The sequence below is a fragment of the Pinus tabuliformis genome, chromosome 4_1 (assembly GCF_031772625.1).
Source record: "Pinus tabuliformis cultivar Carrire ecotype Pingquan chromosome 4_1, CPIR1, whole genome shotgun sequence".
Taxonomy (NCBI): Eukaryota; Viridiplantae; Streptophyta; class Pinopsida; order Pinales; family Pinaceae; genus Pinus; species Pinus tabuliformis.
The window spans coordinates 518,860,191-518,885,861 of record NC_142303.1 but is presented as its reverse complement, the minus strand read 5'-3'; the positions used below and the strand labels follow the sequence as shown (position 1 = coordinate 518,885,861).

Sequence of the window (25,671 nt, the reverse complement as noted above, 5' to 3'; positions counted from 1 at the left end):
TGTCCCAAATAATTCAGAGATGTTTTGCCAAATTCACATTTTGAGAGTTTAACATAAAGTTTTTCTCTTTTCAAAACATCTAGTGTCTGCTTAACATGCTTTAAATGTTCTTCCCATGTTTTGCTAAATATCAAAATGACATCCAGATACACAATAACAAAATCATCAAGAAAAGGTTTGAGTACATCATTCATTAGTCTCATGAAAGTAGCAGGAGCATTAGTTAAGCCAAAAGGCATAACCAACCACTCATACAATCCCTGCTTTGTCTTGAAAGCAGTCTTGTTTTGAAAATATGACCTGGTGATATCCACTATGTAATTCTAACTTGGAAAAATAAACAGATTCTTTCAATTGATCTAAAAGATCATCTATGTGAGGAAGGGGATAACGATTTTTTATTGTTATCTTATTCAGTGCTCGGTAATCAATGCACATTCTCCACGAGCCATCTTTCTTTCTCACCAAAAAAATTGGTGACCCACACGGTGATGTGCTATGTCTGATGAACCCTTTCTCAAGCAACTCTTGCACCTACTTCTTGATTTCAGCATTCTCTAAAGCAGACAATCTGTACATTCCAATGTTAGGCAATGGAGCATCTTGCTGCAAAATAATATCATGCACTATTTCCTTTTTGGGTGGCAGACCTTTAGGTTCTTGAAACAAGATATCATACTCTGAAACAACCTTTTCTAAATCAGCTTGTTGTTTAGCATTACAGCCCTCAAATACATTGGTTTTATCAGGTTTCTTTTCCTTTACAACCATCAATAAGAATTGTTTGCATGAATTTATCATTCATTTCATCTGCCCTGAGTTTATGAGAGTATAATTATTCTTGAGCTTATGAGCTCTTACAAAGTATTCGATTCCATCTTTAACAAGTAGATACTTGTTCTCATCTCTATAGAAAATAGCTTTTTTGTCATACAAGTAAGGGCTTCCTAAAACAATTCCACATATATCCAAAGGAATTATGTCTAACTCAACCTCATCTACAAATGCTGACCCAAAATAAAACTTGAGTTTTCATTGTCTAGTCACCTATAGTTGTGCTTTATCATTTAACCATCCTAATGGGTATGGTTTCTTGTGAGGTGTAGTCACTAATCCCAACTTCTTTACAATTGCTTCAGAAATTAAATTTACTTGTGAGCCACTATCAAACAAAGTATCAAACTTTTGATGTTTGGAAATAACTCGAATATGGAAAAGCTCATGTCTTTTTCTCTCATTTTCTTCATCAATAGTAGATTTTGCAGAATTACTAGTAGATGCTTCATAATTCTTACCTTTTATACCTGTGGCTGCAATAGTTGTTTCATCTTCTGAGTCTGACCCCAAATATTTCTAAATAGCTGCAACAATATTCTTCTTCTTGCCCTCGAACTTCTTAAGTCTCAACTCCGAATGCAGAATCCAATAGTGCTCATCATCATGCCCATCATTCTTACAGTGAGTGCATGAAGACTTGCTCTTCTGTGTAGTGTTAGCCTTCCTTGCTTTCCATTTCTGTTTTCTTTTCTCCTTATTCTTACTTGCAGTGGGTTGGGATGATCCCCCAACTTCTGGACTTCCATTCTTTCCTCTAGCTTCTAGATGAGTAGCTTGAACAGATACCTCATCTATACTAGTGGGATTAAACATGAGGATAGTGTGCCTCATGTAGCTGTGTAGACCACCAATGTACTTCAACAGAGTCTCAGGTGAGTCTAATGAGATTCCTAGAATCAATGCTCTCTTCCTAAATTCTTGGGTGTAACCTTGTAGACTTTTCCCTTTCAGCTGTCGAAGAGTTTGCCAGCTCATCATGGCTTGCTGCATGTAGACCAATGGATAGAACTGCATTTTGATTGCAGAAACAAATTCACTCCAGACAGAAATGGTCTTACCATGTCTCTTCATATCAGCTTGGGTCTTGCCTTCCCACCAAACCAAGGTAGTGCCTCCAAGGCGTAGGCTTTCCAGCTGAATCTTGCTCTTGTCTGAATAAATACTCTGCACTCTGCAATAAACATCAATTTGTCTAATCCAATTGTCCAACTTTTTTGCATGCAACTCTCCATCATATATAGGTAAATCAAATTTAACATCTAGTTTAATCAAAGATGCCTTCCTTTTATGTTCAGGGCTATTAGGAGGTGTGAGAAATATTTCTTCTTTCCCTTTGCCTTTTGAGTGGTCATGGAGGAGAGACTCATCTTCTCCTCTGTCTTTTTTGGAACCTAATGAATCTTCATCTTTATGTTTTCTAAAGTCCTTATACATTTCCTCTACCATGGACCTTATGGCTAGGAAACTATCTATGAATTGAGGGTCCGGCCCCACAGAACCTTCCTCTGACATTGTCTTCCGAGGATAGACTCTCCCAATTTCAGAATTAGTTTTGACCAACTCTCCTTCTCCTAATTTGAGATTTGATCTATTTAGCATTCAATAGCTAAATCCAACACAAGCTTGTCTAACCTTAACCTTAACAGCCTAGGGCTCTGATACCACTTGATCTGAAAATCACTCGTGAGTGATCTCAATTAATCAATTAATGAATGAAGGTATTACAGACTCATGTGCTGGTGTGTGTCTATGTTATCTTAGGCAACGGATCGATAAGATTGCAAAATACACAGACACTGGAAAACAGTAAGAGAAACACAGCAAGCAAATACAAGAACACAACAAATCAATAAGGAGTTCACCCAATCCTCCTGGGCTACGTCTCTGGTCCAGCTTTCAATGGTGGCCTTCTTTTATTGTGTCTTTAAGCAGATTTTTTACAATAAGGAGCTCAATTTGAGTCTCTTGAAACAGATGGTGCTTAGTAGGGTGGTTCTTAGATTCCCTAAGCCACTAGAGTGCACAGACTCCCCCTTACCAAGTCTCGACCTCAACTGGTCTTGATGGGACGAGTCCAATTTGGTACTCAGTTCCCGATAGATATCCTCACAGGGATTGCTTGAACCTCTCAAGCCTTCTGTCTGCTTGATGTTTCCTTACATCTGCAGGTCATCTCAGCTCTCTGCATCTGCTTCTATCTCTTTTGTCTCACTGTCTCCTTCTTCTTACTGTGCTCGCTTTTGTTCTTTGTTCCTTCATGGCTTAAAGCCAATACGTCCTTGATTGTTTGCTTCCTCTTCTGCCTCTTCGAGTCGCCTGTTGCTATTCACTTAGAATTCCCTGCCTCTGCGTCATCACCACTGTGTAACGTCTCACAGGGAAGTGGCCACTTTTCCTTTCACGAACTGCGCCAACTCTTCCTCAAAAGGTTTGGTATTTCGATTACTCTATGTAATGATTCATCCGCCAACTCAGCGGTCCAATCAGACTTCAACCTTTATGTGCCAAAGCTTATTTCTTTGGTCAAATCCGGTTTTCCATCGGGCGCAATCTCTGCCGTTAGATATGGAGCCCCCAGATCCTATGGTGTTTGATTTTGTCGCGTGGTTGACTTGCTCGGACGTTAGCTCGTGATGAGAGGCGGTTTTCTCTCTCATCCACCGGACACGCATCGTTCGCTGTATGGAATCACTGGGTCTCCTGACAATTCCGCTTACCACCCAAAACGCCTCCGATATTCTGCCGGTTTTGGAGCGCGGGACCCGCCTTTCGCTTTAGCACTTTTCCCACAGTTTTCTGGCTTCCCTTGTGACCGAGCGCTCAGGGCCTTTCCATTTCAAGGGGTTTTGCCTAGCGATGTGCGATTAGCGCTTAGCGCGCATCAAAAACGGCCTCCGTTTTCTGATCCGGACTTCCTAACTGCTAGTTTACGTCTTGCGCGGTCTCCATGGGCCTCAGTCAGCGCGCTTTGACTGAGGTCCTCATCGTTCCTTGCTGGCTACAAACTGCCACTGTCCAGAGGTCTTCCTGATAGCTCATTGTTCACAAGTTTTTGAAGTCTGTCATGATTTGATACAGTCATAGAACTTTGAAATTTTCATGGATCCAATTCGGATCAGAAATGGCTGATCATGGAAGTTGCAGGTTAACAGATATAGTTAATTAAAAAATTGTAAGTTTCATTAAGTGTGAAAATTACATTATGAATGTACCTGGATATCACTCATGAAAAAAAACTAACCATATATTGCTACACCCAAAAAATCCTATCTGCGTTTGGACTATTGTCCTCATATATACATCCAGAAAATGACATCCAAGATAAATACATAGTGAAAAAATATAATAACACTCGTGACATAAAACAATATGAGTTGTGCTAAGAATTTAACATTTATAGCTTATAAATGTTTAATAAAAATATAGATAAACATTGTTCATTACTCTGCAAGAGAGCCCACTATAAAGGGTTGAAGATAAAATCCATGCTCCTGATCATTGATGTGCTCCTTGACGAGTCATCTGCTCATAACCTGTGAAGCATCCTCCTTAGACAAAGCATTGACAACCCCATTTCTTTCCCTATAAATGTGGCAAACATACATTTCATCAAATGATTGTTTTAATAGATAGATCTCCTCCAGAATTGGATTGAGTGTGTGCATGCGACATCTTGTTGTGTTGTTGAACTAATTAATAACTATCTTTGAGGCACTAAAGTTTTGAATGCGACAAATTCCTTTTTCAATGGAAAACAACATAAGAAACTTCAAACTCATAAGCTCAACAAAGTTATTAGTTTCTTGTCCCAAACCATTTTTCATCATGAAAAAATGGTTGTGTGATATATGAAGAACAACCCTGCCCCGCAATCTCCTTTAGAAAGAGAGGTGCCATCAAAATATGCCCAAGGATAAGTAAATTCAATAATTTCTTCTACTATGATACACGAATGATATGAGACCAGGGAGTACATTGCCATAGTATGAGCAACCACTTTGTCCGGTATGAAATCTTGCCTTGAAAGAACTCAACATTCTGAGCTAGCCAGATTCCCCATGAGATAAGTAATGGTAGACTTCTAAGTTTCTTTGGACTGACAATGTTCCACCAAGATTCCCATGCTGACATATATGACTCGCCATGCCATTAAAATGTGAAACCCAAAGAAATGTGTATAGAGGACCAAAAATTAAGAGCAAACATGCATAGGAAGAAAAGATGATTTAGGGAACCCACATCATTTTTACATAATGGGCACTATCTCGGCCTTATGATGTCGCAGTTGATAGGGTTATCTCCCATAGGGACTTAATTCTCCAAAATACAACATTGGAAAAGGAAAGCTTTTGCAGGACATTCCACTTTCCATAACTTATTCCACCACCATGAGAGGTTTGCGGGTTTCTTGTTTTCAATGAGGAATACAATCATGATTTTGGAGTGTAATCACTAGATGAAGCATGCTCCTAGACCAAATAATACTCCCTTTCCCTTATGCAAACATGGGACACATTTAAACCAGCAGTGAATGAATGCCATTGATATGCCCATTCCTTAGGGAGATGAAAATATTGCGCAGAGAGCCATCTTGTTCCCAAATTAATGTATTGTCCTCATCCATGAAATGAGCCAAAGTGTGTTGACCATGTGCTTGAAGGAATTCAATAAGCTCAGGCAGGAGGTGATAATTTTAACCACTCCCTACCCATGGGTTCGTGCCAATTCAAACATGTTCACCATTGCCCACTTTCCATATAGGACCATTTTCGATCACTTGGAGTGATTGAACTGTTGCCTTCCATATGATTGAAACATTTTATCTACTATGATTAGGAGCACAAATCCATTCCACAATGGACCAAGGCCGAATGTACTTTGATACACTACCTTTGTCCATAAACTATTGGTTGATATCAAATGCCATCCCACCTTGGCTGCCAGGGCCTTTGCAAATAAATGAACATTTTTAAAGCCCTAGCCACCCCATTCCTTTGGTAGAGATACTCTATCCCATTTTACCCAAGAAAATAATTTTCCCTCCTTCTATCCAACCCACAAATAAAAACAACATATTGTTGCGAACTTAAGAAAGGATACCTTTGGGGATCCATGAGAGGGAGGACCGGAAAATCAGGATAACTTCAAGAAATGATTTAGTGAGAATTAGTCTGCTAGCATGTGATAGTTGTCATAAACTTTAGGACTTTAACCTCTTTTCTATTTTTTCCAAAAGCCATTATCAATTAATATTTCAGTAATCATTTGGTTTAAGATAGAAGCCCAAATATTTTAGGCCATTGTCAAGGGGTTTGAATTGATAAGGAAGGACATGTTGATCATACCTTGATTCCTCCTTGGATAAACCATTAAAGGATATAGAAGACTTCACCTATAAAAATAGCACCTCCCTTATGGATGCAACATCCTGTCGAGAACCATCAAAACACAGCGGGACATCATCCACAAATAACAAGTGAGTGATGAAACAAACCTCAGTGACTACAATACCTCTTAGAACTCCCCTTCTTCTAGCATCCGATAATAATCTATTGATCCCCTTAGCCACAAGTAAGAAGAGTAATGGGGATAAAGAATATCACGAACACAATCCCCTCTAAGCATGGAAAAAATAGGCACCCGCTTCATTGATGAGAACTGCAAACGATATAGAAGAGATGCAACACATAAACCAATAGATAAGGAACTTTGAATTCAAGGTGGGTCATCAACATACATAGATAAATCCATCTTACTCTGTCATAAGCTTTTGGGAGATCAAGCTTTATAACCAACCCTTTTAGCTTCAAATTTTTGAGGCGATGAAGTCCTTCTTTCAAGCAACCCCAATAGCATCGTGGATCTACCTCCCCTCTAGGAATGTAAATTACTCCTTTGACAAGTTCCTTGAAAGAATTGGTTTGAACCATTTTAATAATGTATTAATAGTAATGTCGTTAATTTTAATAATGCATTGATAGTTACAATTTATTATACAATTAACATGCTCTTGCGAAAATGTCACTAGCTTGAAATCTCGTAAATGCACTAGACTCCCTACCCATCCTACTTAAAAAACAAATTAGTAACTATAAAATCTTTTATAGTTAATAATTTAAAGATTAATCCTCAATTGATTTCACTATATATATATATATATATATATATATATATATATATATATATATATATTCCTTTAAATAATAATTTTTTATTCCTTTAAACAACAAGTGTTGTAAGGTAGCATAGTTCTTGCCATTGAAATTAAGGACTATGTTGCTACAAATTTTGCATATAGAAGCCACTAGCATAATACATATAAAGCATACTATGAAATATTTAAAATGATACTAGTATAATATGGAGAAGCTATAACATGCCTCCTCTCACATCTACCCATTTTCACCGGCTTTCCCGGGGAAACCATGAGCTGAGGGGCTATTATGATAAGACCTAACCTCCTAGATGACCTTAAGGAAATGGAGTCGACACAACTAGACTTTACTAACCTCTTCCTGATGCCACAGGGCCCCTAAGGGTTGACCCATCCTTCCTGGACCTCTGTCCTTGAGACAACTTACCTTTTGTTGAATTGGAGCCCCAGTTGCTCCCTTGCCAAGCCCTCCAAGCAACTGAGATTCCCCAATCGCTCCCATGAGCCTACCTGAGTGCAAATGTAACCTTTTTCTGCTAGTGTTATGCCAACAACTGCGAGATTTAAGGCTATTTTCCAGGGTTGGGGCTTAACCTCTGCCCATAACTCTATGAAACTTTCAGAACTCATAACAAACATGAAGACAATGCTTGTAAACCAAAAACTAGAACCAAGACTAGACCTGACCATCCCCAATCGGGACTGACATTTTGTCAAACACTTGGTAAATATGCAACTTACAGGTCATGAATGCAAGTCTGAAAATAAGGGACTGAAAAATTATCTGAGGTTTAACAAGAATGGTCTCTACCTTCTCACATTAGCTGTCATAACATCAATTAGGTCTTGCATCCATTATTTATTTAGTTACAAATAAAACATGAATAGAGCCATGAATGAGAAATGTCATATAACCATGCTTATAACCAACATATAACGAGATAAATATCAATAAGAGAACAACCATTAAAGCCACATAATAACATGTGCATTTACTCATCAAAAGCGAGAGAAACTTAGCTCTTCTCAGCATAGGCAAAAGCCAATAAGGTTTGGGACTTCCACGAAACACCTGATCGTAGATTGGTTGAACGAGATCTTTCTTTCAACCAATCACCCCCGTGCCATATTCCAAGAATGAATGTGGGATCTCATGGGATAAACCAATCCAAAAACAACCAAGGGAATCTAGAGGTTAAACCACCTCCACCCTCACCATACCATGATCTCACCTAAACCGGTGTCGAGATCACAAAACCAAATCGAGCTTGGGTGCCTCTAGATTCCTTCACCATCCTTGAGGAATTTCCATGTCTTCACCCTCAGGTTTTCCCGTGTATCCCGCCATTACCGGTTAATGGATTCCTAGGCCTTTGGGAATTTTCCTAGAACCACCTCACCCCGGACTTCGAAACCATCCAACAATCCAAAGCTCAAATCGATAAAGAATCTCGTCACACCATGGCTATCTGGAAATGGCAAGGCTAGGCTAAAATCCATTGTCGAAACCTGGAAAAATCCATGTCAATGACAACAAAAGAACCAAATACCAACATGCACATACCATGCATGTCAAAACCAACTATGAAATCATACATGCAACCTGTTACCTGCAAGTATTCTTGTTGAAGTTGTTTAATCCAACTTCTCATTGCTTGATCCTTGCTTTCCTTGTCCTTCCTTTGTTTTCTTGATTTCCTTCTCCTCTTGGTGCTCTTCTCCTCTCTAAGATTAATTCAAAAAATGAACTGACAAAAGGCTACCAATTGATGCTCTGATGTCTTTTTATTATTCATGCCTCAATTTATTCAATTTTCCATTATTTTCCTTCATTTTTTTTTCTCACATGCAACCTATGACTTTTCATCTCCCATTTCTCTTAATTTCCATTATTTTCATAAATAAAATGCCAAAAATGTATTTTTTGCCTTTTCAAAGCCTTTTCCATTGTCTTTTCCAATTTCCCTTTAGCCATAAACACAAGAAGTGATGCTCACTAGGATATTTTTCCCAACATTCAACTTGGAATAAGTGTCCCTTAACCGTGATCTTATTTTGCCTTTATTAACTTTTATTACATGAACTTTTAACTTATCTGTTATAGAAGCTTAATATACATTTTTCATATATGTAAGTTAAAAAAAAATGATTGTTCTATAAAATTGTTTTACAAAGCACAATTGTATTCATATTTATATGAAAATGTTTGAAAATTTATATTTTCCTAAAAAAAACAAAATCTTGTAATTAAGTTACGAAGTAGTAACTTTGGTAGGACTTGTTCAAACCATATTTACATTATGTGCATATACAACTAAATGGATGTCGCATCTGAATTACAAATTATTTAGTACAATGCACAATTACATAGTGTTGATCAATTTGGCATGGCACTTAACATGATGCTAGACTTTTTCCTAGGCAGGGAGTAATAATGTGAAAATTGTGACGGATTTTTCTTGGGTTTCTTTTAGCCTAAGCATTCAACCATTGACCATCTCATAACTTGTCCATGTTTTGAAAAAGAGATGAAGAAACAATATTTAGTAATGTTTCTTTGGTTTTTCTAAAAATTATCACACGTTGTCTAATAACTTTGAAAAATAATGAAGAAAGTAGGAATTCAAGTAGAGTGGAGAAGAGCTACCTTCTAATTATATGAAGAGTTCATTGTAAAATTGAAGATTCCAATAAATGATAAAATTAGAAGGACCGGTCAAAATCAAGTGCAGAATAGAAATGAAATAAGAATGTCTCCTCTATTATAGAGTTACGTATAAATTAGTAAGAAAATTGAATCATAAAGTATAGTCGATCTTATACTACCCTCCACCAAATTTAGTTTTTTGGATTTATCTCTATAAAGGCAGAGATCTCCCGATTCACAATTATTCGTTAGTAGCGATATAATTGTTTGACAATTCTTATAAACTTTGCTTTGTATTACTATTCAAAGTATCAACAACCAAATAAGATTGGAATGAGTTGCCCACTGGGTGTAGAATAGACGGTGATGGGGTGTACTTTTAAGTCACTCCATGATGTGAAGGTCACCGGTTCAAAATGCCATGGGACAAATCCAGCCATGTTAAGGGTTGGTGTCGCCCAGACTAGGAGCAATCCCCGGTGATTTTGATAGCTTAGATGCCCCTAGGTGGTTGTTTCTCAAGCCACAGGTCAAGTCTAATGTAATTTCTCAAGAACAAACAACTTGACATACAAAAAAAATACTACGGGAGGTTAATTCAGTTGTATTTTGATTTGGTTTTTTGTGTTCACAGGGAAGAGATCCATGTGATTGTGGAAGGATATCAATGCACATAACTAGACCAAACAAATAGTTATATTAACTAACTTATTTCTAAATTTCATAATTCACTTTCTCCCCTTTGTTTTATTATCTTTATCAATTTTTTTTATTTTTTCCATTCGTTATTATCAATAATATGATGGATTTTCACAAACATTATTTAATCATTTTATCTATCTTAGAAAGATTATTCACTCAATATATTGGATGTTTTTAAAAACTAGAAGAAAACATCCATAAATTATGGCAAAAATATCTCTAGCAATTATCCACATGGCACAAACACTTCAATGTTATGGTCTAATCAAATATTTCAAAAATATTTTTTTAATAATATTGAAATATAAATATTTATTTTTCAAAGTTAAATATTATAATTTGAATTGGTCAATGCTAAACAAATAGTAATCAACGAATATATCTATTGCTAGAAAACTACCTTAACAAATACTAATAACAAAATATATTATATTAACAAATTTATTTATATATATATATATATATATATATATATATATATATATATATATATATATATATATATATTCATAATTTCCAGTATAATCTAATGTAACAAATTTTCCCACACATCCTTAAAAAACACATTAATAATTATAAAATATTTTTTAGTTATTAATTTAACAATCAATTCTCAATTAATTTGATAACATCTATTTTGTTTTCATGTTATTTTGATTGATTTAAAAATTATATATATATTCATAATTTCCAATAACCTAATGTAACACATCCTTTTTAAAGGAAAAAAAATTAAGCTAATAATTTAACAATAATTCTCAATTTGATAACATAGTTTTTTTTCAAATTAGAAAGGGATATATTATATTAACAAATTTGTGCAAAAGTACAATAAAAAGATATTCATAGTTTTCATTAACATAATGTAACACATTTTTTTAATTAAATACATTTTTTTAATATTTTAAAATAAAACATAACATTTTTATTTAATTCTTTTAAAGTTAAAAATATTATTTTCATTAGTTACAGCCATCCCCACCGCGGTCTGCCTTACGAGAAACCAACATATTGATTACATTAGTGGAGAATCCATAACCATTTTATCCAATATCAACTCTTTAGGAATAACAATTGCAAAATGAAATCACAAGCTTGGCTCACTACCTATAACTCTCCAACCTGTCATGAAACACAAATAGAAACAGACATCAAGCCTGAGTATGAGGTCTGTCCTGAGCAGTGTCGGATAGCTGAAGGTCGCCATATAAGACGGTGGGATTTGCCTGAGGGCCCTTTGAAGCTGAAAATCTCTTCTTCTTTTTGGAAGTGCCTGCTTTTGCTGAATTATAAATAAAGTTTGAAATTAACCCAGGAACAATGACAGCATAAATAAGATGAATACAGAATTAAACCAAAAAAAAATTATGCAATATGACTTTTCCATTATATTTAACTCAGAATTTTTATAAAAAAAATACCATAAATCTACTCAAATGTAAATAAAAAATATAAGCACTTTCTAAAATTATTTTTGTTTAATTAAGAGCTTATTTTTTTTTAAGGAACTAAAGAAATAGGGCAACCGCACATGACCCAAAAGCATCTGCCCCATGCAGGTGGAAAACAATGAAATAAATGGAGCAGGAATACCCAAAAAAGCAGTTCAAAATATCAGTGAAATAAATGGAGCTGGGCTATAGTTAGTTTTCTTTTACTTTCATGCTTAGTTTAGTTTCCTTCAGCACAGGCTCTGCGGCTCAACAAGGATGTTATTTTTGTTGCCCTTTCGTTGAGTGGGGCAGCAAATCGGTCTTTGTTTTTCACGGATTCTCATCTAATTTTCTGCAAGTTCTTGACTCTCTACTTCATTATCTCTGGTTTTGTTTCTAAAGTAATAACCCAGAAAGTAATTTTGCTAAACTGATATAAAACTTCTCTAATACAAAGACAGCTTACCATAAACAATAAGCTATCTCTTTCTTAATTTCTCCCATCTAACCAGTTATTTAATCCTGCTGAAATTTATTATAAATCTATTTAAATTGGTTCAAATTGCTGAATTTGATTGCATAAATAAATTGAACAATGTAACAATATTAATAAGGAATCTATAAATTTAATGAATTTAGTATGGAATCTATAAATTCAATGTATATAATTTCTGAGTTTAATAAACAAATATTGAATGTTGAGAGATCTTGGGTAAAAATCACATAAAAAATTTAGTCCACACCTTTTAAACCATCTAGTGGTTTTTACCAAAAAAATAAAATAAAATAAAATAAAATAAAATAAAAAACTCTCCATATTCATAATATAAATCACAAAAAACTGAATTCAAAAAACACTCATTCAACTTTTCATTTTTGAGATATTCTGCTAAAAGGTCCTTAGGTTTAAATGTCCATTAATTAGACCAGGTATGGAAGCGTAGAGTAAAGGTTGTCCCAAAAACCCAGGGCTAGTGATTTAAGTTTCCATTATTTTGACGGCATGAAAGGGATTTATGAGAGAGGCAGTCAAGATATGTGAAAACAGTGAAGGAAACCCTATCCAGAGAAAAGAGCGAAGGACAGTGTGTTTGATGCAGAGCCAGCTATAGAATTGCATGTGACAAACATTCAAACTCAAAACTCGCCAGTTTACATCTTCTTGTAGAACTTTATTCTTTCATTCTCATAGTCGGAACCAGGACTCCACCGCGTTACTCTGATTTCTCCCCCCTTATGTAGATGTCACCTTCAGTTGATTGATATTTTTAAACGGATTTCTCTTTTGTCAGATTGAACCATTGACCTGCAAACTACAGGCTTAGAACTTCCTGAGCGTGAATCTAATTGATATTTAAAAACCAATTTCTCTTTTCCCAGATTGAATCATTGACTTGCAAACTATAGGCTTAGAGCTTCCTGAGCGTGAATCCGTCATTTCCTCTAAGCTTGGTTCCGACAGCTATACCTTGTTGCTGTACGAAGATCAATCGACTCCATGCGTTGTCATATATTATGTTCCTCTGTATTCAATGTTAGACTGTTTTTACACCAAATTACGAAGCCATTCCTATGACTTGATTTCATGCCACACCATTCTCATTCTCTGCAACTATGTCTAATACAAATTAAATCTAAAACACACCAGAGTTTACCTTTGTGCTCTGCTTTCAAGTCATTCTTACAGAAATGAAATTCTCTTGAATTCTATGTATCCTGCTGATGCAGCAAAGCCGCATTTTTCGCGACCTGATCCTCGGCCGGTGGGTTATTGGCCCACTGTATGGTTAATTTTTATAGTGAGACGTATGGTTAATTTTTTTTGTGAGACGCTTTGGTTGCGGTGACCCATGGTTTCCTTTACAAAAATCCTTCTACATATCGCAGCTCACACAATCGTGTGTGACTCCTCTAGTATGTAATATGCTTAAACACAGCGGAAATGAAATAATCGTTTGATTTATATGATCGGAATTCAAATAAAATTCATTGTTTTTGATAACATATCGGGTCACAATAGGTCTGTTAACCCACGCACATGTTTATGCGTGATTATCGTCTGATCAATCAACCAACGAACAATTTTGATGGTCAGAACGCAACGAGGTTTTAATCCCGTTGTATAAGATCTTATCGCATCCATTTCTAATGTTAACCTGCAGACACTATCGGAAGCTATATGTGTCCGATCACCCATTAAACGGACGATCCGATCACTCTGAATCTTAAACTCTTCTTAATAACCACTCGGGTCCATTTAAATTGTTAACCTGCTTGCATACTCTAATGTGATATGCGTTGATCTCCTCTGATCGAACAATCACCGCTTCCCCGCGATTTCCGTCAATTTTAGCAATTTGCCAAATTTCTTTCTCATCCACCACTTTTACCTTGACTCTAATCTGCACTCTGCGGCTACAATACTCCTCCGAATTCACAAAATTTCAGTCGATTATCTTCAATCTGCCAGATTTTATACTGTCACGATTATTCCTTTGCGGCTAATCAATAACTAAACATGAGTTTACAAAACATCCAACCACCAAGCCAAGGGTAGTTACCAGCATAAACCTCTATCACCAAAAGGACTATTACATAATCAAAACATAACAAACACAGAATCGCGTGAGTTCGAAACATAAGGAACACAGGGTCAATCATTTCACAGGGAATCTAAAACCTCCGGAATTTGACCATTCATGCGTATAAATTACAGAGATGCAGCAAGATGCCAATTAGGAAATTAATAATCACAGACTCACTACTGCACAAAGTCAACTATTCAAACGAAGAAACCCTGATTGTCACATAGATATATACAAATCCACACTATTTTGGTATTTATAAAATATTTACAAAGGAAACGGTCAAATTTGACTGTTTCAGTGCTTTTCCATAAAATCCGGCTACTACTATTTCTAACATATAGCTAACCTCCAATTCTCTTCCCAAAAAGAAAAACTCTTTATTGAAAAAAAACCTCTTGAATGTTTCTAAAGCTTACAATATATAAAAGAAAATGATTCATGAACCATTTCAGTTCTGATCCCACAATTCTCTCACTTTCTCCTAAAGTGTCTTTTTAGCTTCATTTTTCCTTCAACAAAAATCCTAAATTAGATATTTCAGATCCCTAAAATCCTCACTCTTCCTAGGATTACTCATTCATTCCTAAGATCTCTACAACTCACGAGATATTCCCTATTACCTATTAATCAAATTACATTCCAATCTCTTTAAAACTCAAAATAAACTTAGAAAAATAAATAAATAAGGGAACCCACTCCCTTTAGTAAATATGTGATAAGACTCCTAGGTCTTATAAACCTTGAAGAATGTTCCTGCATCAGACTCTTCAGGTTGAAATAATTCATGGATTCCTATTCGTGAGTCTTCCCACTTCCTCTGTTGTAAACTTCATCAAATTTCATCTTCCAATTCGTTGTCTGACCTTTTCCAATTGCAGATGTTTTTGTTGCATCCTCTCCTTCTCCTGGATGCCAAACTCTGTATTGTGGATGTCCTTGTGCTCTGCTGTCATGAGCATCTCTATTGCATAGTGTTTTGATGCTGATATCTTGCATAAAAAACTCCTCAAACAACATAAATTTATGCTCATTTGTCTGTCGTTGTCTTGTCATTATCTTAATAGAATTGAGCTCCAACTTTATGTATTTTCCACTGTCTTGTACTTCACTGTATATTCTGATTTCCGACTCAATCACCAAAATCTTCTTCTGTCTATAAACCATTTCCTTTATGTTGTCCTGTATATCCTTCCATCTTTCCTTGACTCGCTGACTTTGACAATTTCTCCTGCTCATCTCCTTTATAGTTTTCATCATCCACCTATCCAATAGCTTGAGTAGAATCCTCCCAATCTCAAAAGAAGATTGGTTCTTGTTTGATACAAGAACATATAACCTTTCAATCACACACTGTCCACCAACTACAAATAATTTAGTTATTGAACTTGGTTCAATTGCCTCCATATTCCTACTACATTTAACTGAACTGTTCATCCCAATTTTCAATTGCAAATTCAAAATAAACTCTCGACATTCAAATCTTCTTTGAATCAAGAACAAAACTTGTTTGTGGACTGTACTTTCACATCCTCTACAATTTTCTTTCTCTTTTGCAATGACTTGTTTAAGAAATATGCCAACTCTCCTTCCTTCATCCCGAACTTCTGAGTCAACTAGTTGCTTACTCTCATCTTCTTGTCTCCATAAGGGAAACTGATTTTCTACAATTCTAGAACTTAAACACTGCTTCATGTTTGCACGAACAAACATATCTCCAAGAGTAGTTTGTCCCGCATCTTGAAAAACACATTGAACAATTAATAATTCAAAATCAGAAAATACATTACATTTTCTGGTAACTCTACTGCATAATTTCTCTGAATTGTCATTCTCTTGATATGCATATGACATGCCAAACTTGTCATGTTGTCTTGTCTTGAATAAGTCTTCTTTGTCTTCACTTTGTTCTGAATCCTGTCTAATTTCTGACTTCTGTTCTTTGTCCTTCTCTTTGGCCTTCCTTCCTTTCATATTTCTCTTCATCCTTCCCTTTTCTTCCTTACAAATCTGTAAGCCACTAAGTTGCTTTTTCCATTCCTCTTTCTTTTCAATCAAAATCTGCCAATCTCTGAATTTAGAAACTAAAGTTCTCTTTGTTTTTGTACAGAAAACAAAATCACCATATAAAACAAATTTTCCATTCCACCATAAAGTCCCTTTTACAACAGTAAAAATTATTGTCAACACCATGACTATCACATTCCACTGAACTTTTTTGCTGCTTATTGCAAATGCATAGTTCACGAAAGCATCTTTGCCTTCATCCTCTGAAATTTCGTGTCTCTTTTCAAGTCGCTGATTACATTCACCCTTACTCTTTTTGCAATTTGTACAAATAACACTGTCTTCAATTTTCTGTTGTGCATCAGTCTCTACCAATCTCTCTTTAAGTTCCTAATTGTTCTCTTTTCCTTTCTTATTCACAGCCTTCAATGGATTAATTGTACCTCCTTCGACTGAATTCCCCTTATAAATTTATGTTTTGTCATCTTCCATAGTGCAATCTTTAATAAGAGTCCTTTCCATTAATGCTTCATTATATCCTCCCAAGACAATTTCTTGCCCATTAACTATCAATATAGGTTCATAATTTTTGAATAAAAATTGAAGAGATAATCCCATTACCTCAAGTGTTTGCACTGCACATATACTCTTGTTTGCTCCTGTCATAAGGTTATCTTCATACCTCTTTTCTACTTCTCCTTTTGCAATTTGCAATTTCCTTTTGTCTTCAGGCCGTCTACCATCTTTTTGCCAAGTCTTACTAGATTCATCATCTTCAGCTTCCTCAGTAGTCTTCAACATTTGTCCATGTTTAGTGTCTTTGAATACATGTTCAATTAAAAATTGTTCTATTACGACCATCTCTTCTAACAACTTCATTTCTTCAGCAACCTACATAAACATATCTTCTAAAGGTTGTTCACTACCTGCATACATACACAAATCATCAGTTTCAAAAACACTAGGCTCCTCTTTCTTTGATGTCTCAATCATCGCATCTCTCTGCTGATTCGAACTTGTCCAACAATTCAGAAAATCATCAATGATTCCTTCCTCAGCAAGGTAAACCTCTTGCTCAGGTCTATAATAGCTACCTTTCACCTCTAACTCAGCTGCTCTGAGTTCCTCACTTAATCTAATGTACATTCTCCTCTTTATCTGTGTCTGTAACAGCTTCTATTTTATTTTCTTTCTTTTCATAGTCCAACAATACCTTTGGTCTTTCTCATTCCTCTGTAACAGTTCCATCAGTGCTTCAAGATGAACTACTATCTCAACCTTCTCCCTCTCATATTCTTCATCAGTGAACTTCTTCCATATGCAATTTACCTTGGCACCTTTCTTTCTTCTGTTGTGGCTTTTCTCTGAACCCCTGCTATGACTATCAGTAGTCATTTTCTCATCTCACTCTATGAGTTCCTCACTCACTATGAGTTGCACTAAGCCTATTGCAACAACAAGTCCTCCCTGTTGTCGTTTACCTCACCAATCCCCTATCTGGACTTGGTCTTTTGGTAAACACTGGTTCTCTATCTCCAGAACCTCTTGAGCACTCTCTTCTGCTCTCTTTAGGCTTATATCTTCAACTCACCTTTCTTGATAACACTTTAACTATCCTCCCTGTCCAACTTTTAACTGGAATATTTAGGTTCACTGCCACTAACACAACTCCTCTCTTTCTTTACACAATCTGCTACTGTGTGTTGCTGCTATCACTCTTTTCCCTATAAAACAATTCAAATGAAACTGACATCAAAATATAACTCATACCTGAGAGATATTCAAACGATCTATCTCTTTAACTTTTCATTGGCTTGGGCAATACACATGCTACTTTTCTTTTCACTGTCTGCACTTCAGTTCTTCTTTCAACTAAATTTCTTTTCTTGCTGAGTACATCCACATTCACTTCATTTGCTACAATTTCTTCATTCACTTCTTTGTCATAGCTACGTGCTGGAACATCTATTGTTACTTTGCATTCTCATATATATCATTGAAATTTTAAAACCTGCACAACCTCTACCCGATTCTGTCTCTCTCAAATCTTTTCCACAATCTGTCTTTGATGAAATGCTAAAGTCCTCATTGTTTGCAACATCTCAGGTTTCCTCTATGCATGAATCATTGTCCTGTTCTTCCTCTATATTAGATCCATTATAATGCAAATTATATACTTGCTGGGACTAAAATTCAATCTCTTAACAAACTCCATAGAGCATTAGTTAGGCTCTGATACTAAAAATGATGCAGCAAAGCTGCATCTTTCGCGACCTGATCCTCAGCCATTGGGTTATGGGCCCACTGTATGGTTAATTTTTATCGTGAGACGCTTTTGTTGCGGTGGCCCATGGTTTCCTTTACAAAAATCCTTCTACATATCGCAGCTCACACAATCGTGTGACACCTCTCGTATGTAATATGTTTAAACATAGCCGGAATGAAACAATCATTTGACTTGTATGACTAGAATTCAAATAAAATTTAATCCTATTTGATAACATATCGGGTCACAACAGGTCTGTTAACCCATGCACATGTTCATGTGCGATTATCGTCTGATCAATCAACCAACGAACGGTCTTGATGGCCGAAACTCAAGAGGTTTTAATCCTGTTGTATAAAACCTTATCGTGTCCATTTGTAATGTTAACCTGCGCACACTTTCGGAAGGGGTATGCATCCGATCACCCATTAAACGGACGGTCTGATCACTCTAAACCTTAAACTCTTTTTAATAACCACATCGCATCTATTTAAAATGTTAACCTGCTTGCATGTTCTGACGCGATATGCGTCGATCTTCTCTTATCGGACGATCACCGCTTCCCCATGATTTCTGTCAATTTTAGCAGTCTGCCAAATTTCTTTCTCATCTGCCACTTTTACCTTGACTCTAGTCTGCACTCTGCGGCCACAATACTCCTCCGAATTCACACAATTTCTGTCGATTATCTTCAATTCGCCAGATTTTATACTATCACGATTATTCCTTTGTCGCTGATCAATAATCAGACATGAGTTTACAGAACATCCAACCACCAAGCCAAGGGTAGTTACCAGCATAAACCTCTATCACCAAAATGATTATTACAGAATCAAAACATAGCGAACACAGAATCGTGTGAGCTCGAAACATAAGGAACACAGGTTCAATCATTTCACAGGGAATCTAAAACCTCCGGAATTTGACCATTCATGTGTATAAATTATAGAGATGCGGCAAGATACCAATTAGGGAATTAATAATCACACACTCTCGTTACCAGTGCACAAATTCAACTATTCAAGCGAAGAAACCCCGATTGTCACACAGATATATACAAATCCACATTGTTTTGGTATTTATAAAATATTTACAAAAGAAACCATCACATTTGACTGTTTGAGTTCTTTTCCATAAAATCCCTCTACTACTCTTTCTAACCTATAGCTAACCTCCAATTCTCTTCCCAAAAAGAAGAACTCTTATTAAAAAAAACCTCTTGAATGTTTCTAAAGCTTACAATATATAAAAGAAAAGGATTCATGAACCATTTTAGTTCTGATCCCACAATTCTCTCACTTTCTCATAAAGTATCTTTTCAGCTCCATTTTTTCCTCAACAAAATCTTAAATTAGATATTTTAAATCCCTAAAATCCTCACTCTTCCTAAAATTACTCATTTATTCTTAAAATCTCTACAACTCACGAGATATTCCCTATTATGCATTCCAATCTCTTTAAAACTCAAAATAAACTTAAAAAAATAAATAATTAATTAAACGAACCTAGTAAATGTGTGATAAGACTCCTAGGTCTTATAACCCTGAAGAATGCTCCTGCATCACCTGCAATCTTTGCTAGAGCTAATGATATCCACCTATGAAAGATCGGATTCCTTCATCACCTCTTCAACTGATTGATGAAAATGGGAAGCACGCTATCACTGACACTCGTAATGCTTTCTGCTCCACCAGTCCGCCCAGGTCGATGAAATCAGGATTAACAGAAATATAATGCGGTCCGCTCAGAAGAGTGATGGTTCTGGTACTTAAATCTAATGCGGTCTGGTCAAATGAGTGATGGTTTTGGTATAAAATTTCTCTGCCACTCCTTGCTTCAAATGCTATTGGATATGAGGAATCCAAAACTGAGGTGGATCGTAACTCTATGCTACACTTGTCTCTGGTGTGAATATATCTGAGAAGTCCAGAACAGAACTTGAATACAAACCTCTGATCAAATCCCCATTTCAAAACTGACTTGGAACATAGACTGGTTCCTACTGTATCAAATCAGTCCATCCTCGATTTAGCAATGCGCTCAATCACATCTCAACTTGGTCTCAGAACAGATTTCGTTTCCCAAAGGAATCGAATCCCTTTGCAACACCTTCGTATACTAATGCTCAGAATTTAATTTTGTATGAACTGACAAAATAAACAGCAATAGTTGGACCCTCTTACCTTTTACGGAGGGTCTCCAGATCTCTTAGCGGATCTCTAATCAACAGAAGTTTTGGTTACCCAGATGGCGATTTCGATGAACTGGAAGTTAACAAACACCAAGCAGAGACTTTCCATGCCGATTCCAATGACATTAACAATTTCTTACTAACTCTGCATTTAATCCATGACACGTTCCTCTAATACAACACAGAGAACTTGATTCATATCAATCACAACGATTCTATGCCAGAAAGGTATTCAAACCCTTCTACAGGAACCTCGTAATTCCTGTGCCATTAACTACCAGAAGGAACCCCTTCAGCTATCACAATTCATGCATTCAAACATTGACATTTCGCATTACAGGGATTGCATGCGAATTCCGAAGCAACATTTCATATATTCATTAATCATTCACAGACCATCACAGAAATCACACACAGATTTCTGAGCAGACACTTACACACTTGTCCAATTGATCATGGGGAGATCAAGTCACAAAAGCACAGAACTATTACAGATTTAATACACGGAATCTTTATTAACAATATTACTGTTACCTCAATGGCCTGATCATACAAAGATGGGCGTGCTCTGCCCTGGCCCTCTCCTCTGTCTATCACTTTGTCCTATAGCCTCTGTCTGTCAGGCCTCCATGGCTGGCTTGTCTCAGCCACTTCTAACTAAAATATCAACCATTAGAACAGACAAGATGGAGTCCGTTTCCAACACTACTAATTTAACTACACTGGTCCTCAACTACATGCCAATTTGTCCTTCCTACAATTTGTAACATGGCCAATAGTATATTCCTTCTGGAACTAAGACACTGGAAATTTGCCATTTCTAATTTTATAGATATTTTATTTAAGTGAATCCATTCCCCTTTCGAAAATTCCATGACCCTTTTAGGCTAAGGCTACCAGATTAATGTTGGGGACATATGCTCCTGCATCAGTGTTTTGGCCACAAATTAGAAAACCAGAAGACGAAATTTTTAAAATTCCATTGCTGAGGCAGCCTGACGAAACCATCCTATGAAATTAAATTATAGAACTTGATTGATTAAGATTCACACTGAACTGAAATTTGAGATAAATCTACACAAAGCCGGAAGTACCAAGACAGTTTAAGGTGCGAGATCCAGTATCGATTTAATAGAGAGGTTAAAGTTTTACCAGATTATTCAACTTTACATGAACGATCTCAGGACTACAAGTCTGAAATGAGCATCCTTATGGTGGTTGTGATTTCTTCCTTAAACATGACGATGCTGCCGCGCTCTCTAAGCAGTTCGTAGGTTGTTTCTTCCAGCTCTTCATTCGCTCTCGAGACGGAAAGGAAGACTTGACTTCTCGCTACCCCTGAGCTTTCTGCGAATGTCTGTCTCAGATCTGTAAGTTTCCGGGGACTGTACTCATCCCATACCGCAGATTGCCTCGGACCATTAAGCACGCAATCCACCTTGTTCATAATTAGCACAACATCTTCGGACATTCGCGATCGGGCGATCCTTGGAAGCTCCGCCGCAGCTTGACAATTATCGCCAACAAAAGTAAGCACCACTATGCACAAGTCTGCAACCTTGTCATAATTTTCCCAAACCTTTGACAGATGAGCCCTTTCTCCACCCGCTTCAATGCCAGGGAAATCAATTATAAATCTATCAGGACTGAAACTGTGCATGGTAGCGGTCTGTGTGTGTCTGGTGTATCCCACTTCTTCAACAGTTCTGCCTAATGTTGAATTGATAAGAGTAGTCTTACCAGCGTTTTCAGGCCCGATAAATGCTGCAATCCTCAAGCCTTCTAATAACTCAAATGCAGATATTATTTTATACATTTTCCAGGCTCGATTTTCTATGTCTTTCACAATGCCCTCCGGTAGCCATTGTCTACGCTTCACAGCCGGGCCTTCACTGCGAACATGCTCGTAGATTTTCCTCTCATAATACCAGACATTCTCTGACTCATTTTGTGGTTCAGTGTCGATCAGAAAGCAATAAATAGTTCTCACAATGGCCAGGTAATTCAGAGTTCCAAGTTTATTGTCACAGATGCAGTAGAAGTATGACGTAGACCTCGAAATGCACGATTCACCAGGTATAACAGAACATAGATTTCCTGGACAAGACCGGAGTAAGGTAGAATATAATACATATGATTTCCGGCGTATCCCTTCCGCCGATTCTACAAAACTACACACATCCTTAAATTTTGCAAAAATACCGTTTAGAATCGGCGTCTCCAGCTTCTTTGTTAGAAGGTCTCTCATATCCTTAAAATGTTCCCTCTTGGTTTCCACAGAAATGCCTAATAGAAAATGATCAAAAGCATTGTCAAGAGCTTTATACGCTTCCCTGTACTCTCTACTTTCTGTTAAAACCTCTGATTGCCTCATTAACAACAGTCTTCCCATGGCCCTGTTTAAAGCATATGCAACATAACTGTTCTTCCATGCATCTTCAACCTGCACATCGGCCTCTATTGAGCCAAAGCAAGTCCTTATTTCCACAGAGATATGTATTTGGTCAGTATAGATTTCCCTTCTGTTTATGGAAGCTCTTAGAAGGATGTCAGTGTCACATGAATCTTCAACAACCCACCTATCTCCTACCTCTGGCTCGACATGAAATTCTTTCAACTCTGACAAATCATCACCTTTTATGGCTATAAATCCTTCACAATTCGTTTCACCATAGTAAATATTGAGAGTGCAGGATTTTATAGAAGGTTTATACCCTATTTCCATGATGTTACTAATTGAAAATCTTCCCCTGCTGGTATGAGAACTGAACTCATTCACATAGTTTTCAACTAGGTGACATTGCCAGGCGTTTACACTTGGTAATTTTACATCTGGATTGACTGAGATCAAATCCTTTCCCTCATAATACAGTCCAACATATCCATACTGAGGCCTTCCGAACTGATTTCTGCTCTGCATTTCCCTAAGCTCTATTCTCTCCAAGCAAGAAAGTAAATCCTCTGTATCAGGAATACAAGGTACAGTCATTCTTATACCTGTTAGCAGCCAGGGTACAGGATCAGCACCATTCACAAGTGTAAACATACGTCTACTGAGTTGCATGGTTTTTTCACAGAACCGCTTGGCATCGTTGTCACAGAAATAGGGCGAGCCAAAGCCAATGGATACATGGCGTTTTGTCTCTTCGCGGGTGCTTAGCATGTAACATATCAAGAACAAATGAGCCAATGCCCCAGCCAAGCCATGCCCTGAAAATATTATCTTGTCTGCTCTATACTTTTGGAAAAAACCCATATTAGGGAGATTGCAGGTTATTTTCTGAAAAATCTCATTATGAAACAAACCTTGCAAATCTTTGGCTGCCACATCACCGTAACTCCTACAAAATTCATCTTTGCCTGCAACTCTGAGAGCAAACATATCTCGAACAGAAAACCCCCACCTGAATGCAACAAACAAAGTAGTATTGGCGTTCTGTCTACACTCGCCCACTATAAAATCGGGTGCCATTACTATGTTTTCCCAGCCAAAGCGATCGTTTGGAACTTCAACAACTTCCCTTATTTCTTCATTATCCAGGTTAGCCAACCATGATAATAAAACTGCCTTGCTAATTTCATCGGAATTTGGTTGAAAATCTGATCGAGAAGTGTAAGCACCCATTTTGATTGTACTACTGATATTCAGCTATGTTATCATGCATTCAGCATAAGTTGTTGCGAAAGCGTGGAACCAGTTTCAATTATTTAACTTGGAAGCATTGAACAGCAACAACAGTGATGATATTTATAAAATGGCATAAATGCTGCTAATTGTACATGTTGCAGAATCTCTTTTTTGACGGCTTCTGCGAATATATAGATTAAAAATGCTGGAATTTGTATTAACAAAATTACCGGTAAATAAACCATAACCGCATCAGCCTAAACCACATTGGAAACATCTTTCTTTCACATTCGCCTAAATGATCAGCATATAATTTAGCCATTTTCATACCAAAAATTCCAAATCTTTAACATAATTAAATAATAACAAAATCATATTCTCATTACATTAAATATTAATTAAATCTTAAAATAATTAAATAATACAAAATCATATTAAATATAATTAATTAATAATGAATTAGATGTAGCTCAACCCAAATCCATATGTATATTTTTAGGCTCACCCAATCCAAGATTTAAGTATTCAAAGGATGTATGGTATTTTACAATATATATTATGGTATTTATATTTTAAAATTTGAGTGTTTTGTCACAATATTTCCGGGATAAATTGTTTCTTTCATTTATTAAAGAAAAATTAATATTTTTATAAGTTTTTCCAATGAATTTTTTTTTTTTTTTTGTAAGCTCCGGTAGTACTCATTCTATTTCTGAAAATTTTTAACAAAAGATACATCGTTCAAACCATAGATGCCCGCCCTCAAGGGGAAACCGGGTAAACCCATCTATAATTTTTCAATCCAGCCCAAAAGTAATAGGCTCTCCGTCTAACCAAAGTAGCCAGCACAACATAACTGTTTTGAAATTTACAGTAAACCCTATTCAGAACTATGTTATTATATCTACTATTCATTTAAAACGCTATAAACAAAATCGGGACCATCAGTAGTCAAACTAAACATATCTGTCTTCATGCATTTGCCGTGTCCACCGGGCGGTCGTCTCCTTGCGCGGGGTGCTCCACACCATCTTCCTGAACCGGGTCTTGACGCTCGCCCTTCAGTAGGCAGAGTATCTCGTCCAGTTTCTCCTCTTGCTGTGACTGGGTTCTGCGAATATGGGTTAGCTCCCTGCTCATCTCTGGTTTTTTCTGGAGCAGATCCGCCATTTCTTTGGCTACCTGTTCCAGGGCCTTCGCCATCAGGCCTTTCATAACCCA

The 25,671-nt window shown here is 36.6% G+C and overlaps 1 protein-coding gene across 2 annotated transcripts; it reads right to left on the bottom strand.

The window, feature by feature from the left end:
* Positions 1-11,307: 11,307 nt before the first annotated feature.
* Positions 11,308-24,559, bottom strand: LOC149176855 (uncharacterized). 2 transcript variants are annotated; one of them, XM_089423224.1, is made up of 2 exons: positions 21,975-24,559; positions 11,308-11,622 (listed from the first exon to the last, which is right to left on the bottom strand). In XM_089423224.1, the coding sequence occupies exon 1, from the start codon at positions 24,445-24,447 to the stop codon at positions 22,009-22,011; it is 2,439 nt and encodes an 812-aa protein (XP_089279350.1). In that variant the 5' UTR covers positions 24,448-24,559; the 3' UTR covers positions 11,308-11,622; positions 21,975-22,008. The 2 variants fall into 2 exon arrangements, with proteins under 2 accessions (XP_089279350.1, XP_089279351.1); XM_089423225.1 differs by lacking the exon at positions 11,308-11,622 and adding an exon at positions 21,245-21,745.
* Positions 24,560-25,671: the final 1,112 nt, after the last annotated feature.